At 35.1% G+C, this 9,455-nt stretch overlaps 1 protein-coding gene across 1 annotated transcript in view; it reads left to right on the top strand.

Annotated features, from left to right (window-relative positions):
* Nucleotides 1-375: 375 nt before the first annotated feature.
* LOC117176176 (collagen alpha-1(IV) chain-like) overlaps nt 376-9,455 on the top strand; it is a 15,621-nt gene continuing 6,541 nt past the window's right edge. Inside the window, exons 1-5 of the mRNA XM_033366273.1 lie at nt 376-461; nt 2,560-2,655; nt 2,827-2,982; nt 3,064-3,436; nt 5,232-7,850. Coding sequence (XP_033222164.1) covers nt 393-461; nt 2,560-2,655; nt 2,827-2,982; nt 3,064-3,436; nt 5,232-7,850 — 3,313 coding nt within the window. The 5' untranslated portion in view covers nt 376-392. The remainder of the gene's footprint in view (nt 462-2,559; nt 2,656-2,826; nt 2,983-3,063; nt 3,437-5,231; nt 7,851-9,455) is intronic.

Below are 9,455 nucleotides of genomic sequence, written 5' to 3'. Positions count from 1 at the left end.
ACAGCACGAATTTAACAATTTCCATACCTTATATCTTTTTTCGCAAAATTCACTTATCTTTTTCGTTTGCATAATTTTGATACATTCCTATCTAATTAAAGAAAAAATTTTAATCAATTTATTTTGATTTGACTTTTTTTTAGAAAAAAGGCTTGCAATCAATTTTCCGCGAAAGTGAACTTGCTTACTTTTATAAACTTATTGTCTAGTGAAATTTTATTCTGGTAATTTGCCCATCCCTGAAGATGCGTAATGAGTCCCGAGTTTCGCGGAATGTCTTCTATTAATTGCCCCTTTTTGTCCCGACGAGAAGGTCCCTTAGAGTGGGAGACTTCGTATTTGCTTCGAGTGCAAAAGAAACTTGGGAAGCTTCAGTCGTCGAAGACCTCGAGATGCTGGTTATACGGCTACTTCTCGTGATCCTCGTCTTTTTCGGAAGATCGGTTTTCTCGAAGTACTATGTAAGATTATTTTTTTTTCATGTAATGTAGTTAATTTCATTTTAATATTTAACGTGAAAATCTCCTGGATTCTACGTGTGAAAATTCTTGGGACTGAAAACACAGAATTATTTCAGCTTGAAATGTTTCAAAAAATATATTTTTGTTTAAAAAAAGATGGTGAAGTGCATGAAAGAAAACATTAATTTTAAATATTCTAGATTGTAGAGTGTTGCTCTAGAAATCGATCAGTTTAAAAATTCCAGGCTTTTACCCAGTTTTCGAGATCATTTTCTAAAATAAAATTCTATTCCTAATTCTAGAGAAATAAAATTGCATTTTTTAAACATTAAATTTTTAAAACTGATCCTTAATATTTTTAAATCATTAATAATGATTAAAGAAATAAATGGAAAAATTAAATCATGTAACGTATTGATTTATGAAAATTCACAAATTTACGTTATAATTCTGATAACAATTTGATATCTACAAGCAACTCAGAATAGCCAATAAAATCTTTTAAAAAATCCTTTCATTATTTTGCTTTTCCCTGTTTTGAACAATTTGTCCAGGTCATTAAAGTTTTAAAATACAAGCTCTAAAAACTGAATTTAGCATTTGAAATGAACAACTTAACACTGATACTTTTGAAAATAAACTATTTTAGGTGAGGCCGTTAATATTAAGCACTTCTGTAAATAAGTCAACAAAAAACTGTAGATTCTATCATTTTTGTAAATATCCAACAGAACAATGATGTAAGAACTGATTAAAAAGACTAAGTCTCGTCGTCCCGAAAATTAGGGACGACTAACCGACGAAGCGACGAGACATATTGTATTAAAAATAAAAATAATCCAGTTCAAGCCTACAAAGTTCAAGAATTATAAATTGCAGCCGTAAAAGTTAAATAATGTAAGAATTAGACACTAATTAATTATTTAAATTGGAAAATTTTTTTTAATGAAAATTTCTATATCAAAAAAATTAAACCACCAGTACTTTGAATATTTCAAACCTATTGGCAAAAGTTGAACTATTCCAAATTGTAAATTCAGTTTTAATTTTATCCTCCGAAAATTGCAAACCTTATAACTCCTATATCAATCATTAGTTAGAATAGAACTTCCAAGTTTATTATACTTTCGGGGACAAATATTAAACTTTGTATATTTGAACATTCTTAACGTCCCGAATTGAATATTTAAAATTTGAAAGACTTGAAAAGTGAAGATAAAATTGAACAACTTTTCAATATTATAGTTATAAAAAATGAATCATTTTTTAATCTTCGGAATCGTGGAATTTCGAATTAAAACCGAAGTAATTGTAAACAAATTTTCAACGAAACGCGTCTAGAATTTTTTAATTTTGTGGCTATATAAATTGTTCTTTTTCGAATGCTTCACTAGTTCTTTTTTTTCTTGTTTTATTAGTATTGAAACTTTAAAATAGTTTCAAACGAACAAATTTCCGACTGTTTCTAGGTTTCTCACATTCCATGACATACTTTAGAGAATATGTATTTATAATTTTTTATATAATAAAATTATCCAAACAAGTGCTTGTTAATGAATTGTTGAAATTAGTTATCTCTATCCCTCTTTAGCAGAATTTAACATCCCAAATTTATCGTCAAAGGCTTATATGGACTTAAAACTTTTAAACTTGTATCATAAACCGTTTTTAAATTGTCTTTCTTTTCCAATTCTTACAAAGTCTTGAATGGCGGTCATCGCATGAAAAGTTATTGTCTCTTAGACACTAATGAGAAAGTTGTGAACTTTAGAGTTCACAAGATAATAAGACGATAAAGAGCAACAATATTATTAATCGCTTATTCTATTCTCTACTTATCCAATTTTTTCACCTCATTTCATTTGCACACAGAACAGTTAAAACTCGCATAGTTCCATTATAAATATACTTCGTGAGAGTAGCAATGTTCAATTATCGATGTAAAAATATAAAAATAAACTAAAATACTTCATTTTTTTAAATTGTAATGACCTAAATGAAAACCATTTGTTATTCAACATACATTAAAAAAATAATATACATATTAGGTAGAAATTTAAAATTGAAAAATATAGATAACTTTATGATTCTTTTTTAGGAAAAGAGACGATTCGACAGATCAATAAACAGTAATAGTATTACGCTCGAAGATACCAGTTACTTAAATTCACTCTCATTTACGGATTATTATACTGTAAGTACCTCTTTTTAATTATTTTTGTTCTTGCTATAAATATTGTTCTTAATCATAAAATATAATAACTTTATTTAAAAATAAATCTTGTATGATTACAATAGATAGTAAAATCGTATTATATATTAATATGTTAAATTGAATTGCTAATTACTCATATTTATACCGTAGAATTTCATTGCATATAAAGATGAATTAGAAGAAACGTGTTATCTGGAAAGAGCAGGAAAATATATTTCCTCTGACATTAGCTTTTGGAATGATATTCTTCGAAAAAGCAAATCGAAGACACTATATGTGTCTGATCACTCCATAAGCAAATCAGAGGTAATTTACTGATTATTACAGTAGATAATTTTTAAATATCATAGTATCAGATGTCAAATTTAATCAAATTTAAAATACTAGGCAAAAGAAATCGCTGGTGATAAAATAGTAGATTTTTGTCAAGATGCCATGATAATATTGTTTTTGGACCCAAAACCTGAAACAGATTTCGAAATAAAATCTCAGAATCAAGAAATAGAATATAAAAAGTCCAAATTTGGAGGTAAGGAAAGTCTGGAGAATATTCAGTCAACAATTCAAAACCGACTTAAAAGACATGTTTTTACGAAGAAAAGGGGAAAATACAATAACCGGAAACGTCGTCAAACAGTACCTTTTCGTGGCCGTTTTAGGGGGCAGACACAATCACAATATTTGAGTTCTAGTTCAAATGGACAAAAGGATGGCAAAGCTGAAGCTGAGGCCACACAACAATCATCCCGTGCAGTTGTCAGTACGTATTTCGAATCTGCATTTTACATATAACTCATTTGAAGAGTGTATTTCAACATACTAAATCATTTTTACTTATTTTAATTATAAAAAAAACGAATGAACATGAACTTACTTATTAAATGAATGTATTATTAACTCCCAACCTAAAAACTTATATTTCATAAAAAAAAATTAATTTTTGTTCACTCTAGAAAGAGAATTTATATGTTTAAACTATATCGAGGGTAATAACTAAAATCTGTAAAAAAAACTTGTGGTCCTTTGACGTTTCGTTCAGGTTTGAAATATTTTTTGCTAGTCATTGAAATTTAAAAATTCAAGTTCTTAAGACTGAAAATTTGTTTGTCATTCAATTATTTAAAACTTAATGCAAAATTAAGCATTTAAGTTGAAATTCACCTGATGTGAAGTAAAAGCATTACATTCAACTTTTGGGGCTTAAAATTTGATATCATTCATTTTTTAACCATTCCACTTAAAACTTTGAATCATTTAACTGGACAAATATAATTGTGAAAGGCTTCGCATTTAAACACCGAAGTTAAGCAGCGCTTGAGTCGGCTGGACTTGGATAGGGGTGGATTTACTTAGGTATTAGCTTTTAAGCTGCTTTGACTCTCGAATTTATAAACTTAGGTATTGTCCCATTTTAAATTATTCGTGTATTTTTATTTTATTTTTTCAATTTGTGATACTTAAATTGTAAGTATGTTTAAACTGGTCATTGTATCATTTCGTATTTTCAATAATATTAAAAATGGTCTAATTTCTCAAGCTTCAATTGTCACCATTATAGATTTTTTCAAATTTTAGATTGTTTCCATTATCATAAAGTTTCTAAAGCCTAAGATTGTATTTTTGCAAAATTAAAAAGTATTTCATTGTGAACTGTCGAAATGAGCTAGTTCTTTAATATATGTAATTAGCTGCAATTTTTTGAAAATTGTAGATTTTTTGTACTTGTCATACAGTTTCTGAAACCAAACATTTTATTTTCATGAAGTTTAAACATATATCATTGAAAAATGTAGAAAAGCTACATTTTTTAGTTTTTAATTGGATTTAAATTTTTAATTCTTTCAATATTTTAGATTTTGGGATCTTGCACTTGCAGTAGAATCAATTATTCAATTTTTTCGCACTTTTGGATCACTCTTTTTTAAAAATGTAAACAAATATCATTTTTGCGCATTTTTAAGGGCACCATTTTGGTATTGTATAATATTTAGAATTTCAGGTCATTAAACTTTGTTATAGCATTGCACGCAAATATCGGTCATAGGTGGATGATTTTTTTAAACGAGAACTGAAAAAGTTGTGTAGATTTTTCTCTTATGCGCGATTTCTCCCATATTTACATTCTATGATGATGAATTTGGCTTAATTTCGAAGTATTTTAATTATTGAATCTAAAAAATTTTATTTTTAAAATTCAAACATTCTAAACTTTTAAATATTTTAATTTGAAAATGAAGGTTTAAAAAGTCGAGTTAAAAATTAAAGTCTTAACATTAATACCTTCAAAGATAAATCGTCTTTATTATGAAGTAGGTCTTTAAAAGCAGATAATTTAATGAAAGGTATTGCAAATTGAATAATTTTTAGTTTAAAAGTGTTCAAGATTGTTCAAACATTTTAATTTCAAATCTAACCGCTTTAGAGTTTGATTGGCTTAAAATCGTACAATTTCAAATTCCAGAAAATAAAATAATTCTATTCCTCAAAAAAGGATCTCAAGAACTTTGAAACATATGAAAAACTCCTTTTAAATAAAAAATATATACCATTTTTAGGTGGTATCAGTGGTATGGGTCAGGCGCAGAGCATGTCTTCCGGCGGCGCAGGGTGTGAGGGATGTCCTGGATATCCCACAGGACCTGGAGGGGGAGTACGTGTTCCGGGAGTAATATATACAGGAGGTACAATCCCAGGAGAAGAGGTTAGACCAGGTGGTACTTATTTCAGTGGTGTTACAAAGCCAGGAAGCCCTGGTATCCTAACACCGCCATATCCTGGAGGAATTCCACCAGGAAGAGGGAGAGATGGATCAGTGACTTATCCCGAGGGTACCATTCCTGGGCAACTAGGACATGGACCGGTGCCAGGAGGAATATCATATCCAGGCGGTATTATACCAGGAAGACCTGGAAGTCCAGAAACTTATACAGGTGAAACCCGTAAAGGTGTCGAAGGCCCAGGAACAGGGAGAATATCTTATCCCGGTGGGGCAGTACCAGAGAAACCAGTAACTCTTGGTACTTATCCAGGTCAAGTAGTACCAGGCGACCGAGCACAAGGAACAGGAGGTTTATCATATCCGAGTAACATAGTACCTGGGAGACCAGAGGCTCCAGGAATGTTTCCTGGCCAAGCGGGCATCGGAGCAGGTACTGAAACTTATCGTGGTGGCGTAATTCCAGGTCGTGGGCCTGTAACAGGAGGAGTTTCTTATCCGGGAAGAGTAATACCTGGGAGACCAGGGGCTACAGGAAGCTATCCTGGTCAAACGGACCCAGGGGACATATCATATCCGGGAGGTGTTACATTGGACCACCCTGCAGCTCCAGGAACGTATCCAGGACAAACGAGGGTCATAGGCGGTATTGGAACTTATCCCGGTGAAGTAATTCCAGGCGGTGGTGGACCAAGAACAGGAGGTGTTTCTTATCTAGGCGGAGTAATTCCAGGCGGCGGCGGACCAGGAACTACAGGTGTTGCATATCCAGACGGAGCTCTTCCTGGACGACCAGGAGCTTCTGGAACTTATCCTGGTGTAGTAATTCCAGAGGGCGGATCAGGAACAGAAGGTATATCTTACCCTGGCGGTGTCGTGCCAGATAGCCCAGGAGATCATGGAGTTTATCCAGGACAAACTGGTGTCCTACGAAGTCCTGAAACTTATCCCGGTGGCAGGCGAGGAATAGAAGGTGTTTCTTATCCGGGAGGAGTCGTGTCTGAACGAGCAGGATCTCCTGGAACTTATCCTAGTGGAGTAATCCCAGCCGGCGGAGCAGGTACAGAAATGATATCTAATCCTAGCGGAGTCGTGCCGGGAAGGCCAAGAGATTCAGGAAATTATCCAGGACAAAGTGACGTTGTAGGTGGTCCTGGATTTTATACAGGTGGAGTGATTTCAGATGGCGGGCCAGGAACAGGAGGAGTTTCTTCTCCGGGTGTAGTAGTTCCTGGAAGACCCGGGGCTACAGGAACCTATCCTCCCCAAACGTATCCCGGACAAACTAGTACAAGAGGTGGAGGATCAGGCGCGGGTGGGATATCTTACCCTGGTGGTGTCATGCCCGGACGACCAGGAACTCCTGGAATTTATCCAGGCAAAACGGATATAGGAGGAAATGCTATAAATTATTCTGGTGGAGTAATTATAGGCGGTGGCGGATCAGGAACAGGAGGGGTTTTTTATGTCGGCGGAGTCGTTCCTGGTCAGCCAGGAGCTTCTGAAACTAATTTTCGTGGAGTAACTTCAGGCGGTGAACCAGGATCAGGAAGTATATCTTACTCTGGTGGTACTGTGCAAGGGAGACCTGAAGATCCTGGAAAGTATCCAGGACAAATAGGCGTTGCAGAAGGTCCTGGATCTTATCCCAGCGGAATGATTCCAGGCAGCGGACCAGGAAGTCTTTCTTACCCGGGCGGTGTCATACCTGGAAGACTTGAAGCTCCAGGAACTTATCCAGGACAAGCAGGTGTAGCAGGAGGTATATCTTATCCAGACGGAATTGTACCTGGAAAACCAGGAGTCCCAGGAACTTATTCTGGCCAAAACAGCCCGCGAGGAGGACCAAGGACAGGTGACGTTACTTATATAGGTCAAGCATCGGTGGAAGGATGGGGGGGTGGTAGAAGAATAACTGGACCAGCCATACCTGGCGGTAGGGCACCAGGAACTACTGGCATTAATTATCCAGGTCAAGTAATACCAGGTGGTATAGAAACTGGATCTTACCCTGGGTACAACGGACCAAGTGGAGGGCCAAAAACAAGTGGCACATCTTATCCAGGAGGTGTTGCTTCAGGTAGACCTGGAGAAAATTATCCAAGCGGAACTTCAGGAACTCTTGGATCTGGTCCTGGCACATATCCTGCGAGGACCGTTCCAGGATCAGTTGGTGTAGTTCCAGGAGGAGGTCCTCAGGCTGGAGGCGTAACTTATCCAGGTGGAGGTGTACCAGGAAGGCCAGGAACACCAGGGACCTATCCTAGCCAAACCGGACCTGGCAGAGTAACTTATCCTGGTCAAACTGGCTCTGGTGCAGGAAAAGAAAATTATTCAGGTGGTGTTACACCAGGGGCTGCAGTTCCTGGAAGACATCATGGTGAGACAATTCCCGGATCAGGTAGAATTACAGGACCTGATAGAGGAAGTTCGTTCCCAGAGCGTGCAATGCCAGGCGGTAAGACTGTTTGTTAATGTTACATTTTCTCGTGTAATATTTCACCACTTATTTCACTTCAATAAGTGCACCTGCAAATGGAAAGGACATTTCTCTTTTACTATTTGAATGAAGTTCTGTTAGTAACGTCTACAAGTCTTCCTGGAGCCTCAATACGAATACAATATTAAGTAGCGATGTAAGTCATGGAAACGAAGACAAAAAAAGGAGAAAAATATTTATTGTAAGTCTGTAAAAAAACATCCAAATAATATAGGGTACCCGGTAAGAAGAGAAGAATAGAGAAAAATTATTATTTTCAAATTTAAGCGAAAGAGTGAGCATTATTTAATTTTTTTGAATGTGATAATTTTCCATCGGGAGAAGTGCTTAACGAAAGAATAGGTTTATATTCAAAACTAATTATTTTCTATTTCCTTAACGATTGACACTTGTGCTGTATTCCACGCAGGCGAACATATTTTCCACTTTTTAAATTCCGCTTAATCCGATCAGTGGACACACCTCTTATGGTTATTTTTAATTCCATACTTACCCAGTGGGCACCGGAAATTCCTAAAGACGTCCGTAGGACGTCTTTGAATGTCCTGGGACATTCTTGAACATTGGCGTCTAAGTCCCAGGGTCGTCATAAAGACAACTTTAGGACGTCCTAAAGACGTTCTTCTATGTTTGGCCTAAAGTTGTCCCAAAGAAGTCCGCAGGGCTAGTCCTAAAGACGCCCCAAAAAGACCTATGAGAGACATGATTATTTTTTCACGCTAAAAAGAGAAAGACCTCCCTGTAGTCACCAGGACATCAAAAGAACGTCCTAAAAGCGTCTTTATTAAGAGTATGAAATTCAATGTCGAAACAGAATAATATTGTAGGGCTTTGAAAAAGTAACATTTTTATCTACCTACTATTTCCATATCGTGCGTTGTTGGCTTAAAATGTTAATTATCGTTGGGGAGGGGGGTGAAAATGCTATAACTTTAATCAATTTTCTTTTATCGTAAAAGTCGTTAAGATAAATTGTTTAAGTTTATGAGCACTACGAAAAACCATACATAGACATTTTCAAAAGTTCTTATGATAACATCGTGAGGCTCCCCGAAAGAAACATTTACTTATTCCTGACTTTTTTTTCATAGCATGCGTTGTTTGGCTTAAAATGTTAATTTTCGTTTGTTTTTTAGGATTTTGAAAATACTATAACTCTGACAATTGAGACTCCGGATTCTATAACCACGCATAAAATTTGCCTGGCCGCTTCAGGCCGCTCGAGTTGGCCCCTGATGGCTTGAAAATCAGTTTTCGAAAATTCAACTTTTTAAGATATCACTTCATAGGAAATTTCATGGCGCATCTTTTTTCTCTCGACAAAAAGTTGTATCTTTCACTGTTTCTGTAAAAAATCAAAAAAACTTAATTTTTCAGACAAGTAAATTTACTAAATATTTTCACTTCAACTCGCTCCGAAAGACAAAGTTCTTAATATTTTAAGATGAAAATTTGAGTGCCTGTCCTTCAAACTGTTTTTAAGATAATGTGCTATTGAAAAATAATTGGTTTTGTTAAATAAAAAAGTCAGACATTTTTTTTGCAAGCAGTATCAAAATAATG

This window comes from Belonocnema kinseyi, chromosome 7 (genome assembly GCF_010883055.1).
Source record: "Belonocnema kinseyi isolate 2016_QV_RU_SX_M_011 chromosome 7, B_treatae_v1, whole genome shotgun sequence".
NCBI classification, from domain to species: Eukaryota; Metazoa; Arthropoda; class Insecta; order Hymenoptera; family Cynipidae; genus Belonocnema; species Belonocnema kinseyi.
The sequence above is the reverse complement of the archived record's forward strand: the minus strand, read 5'-3'. Positions and strand labels throughout refer to the sequence as shown.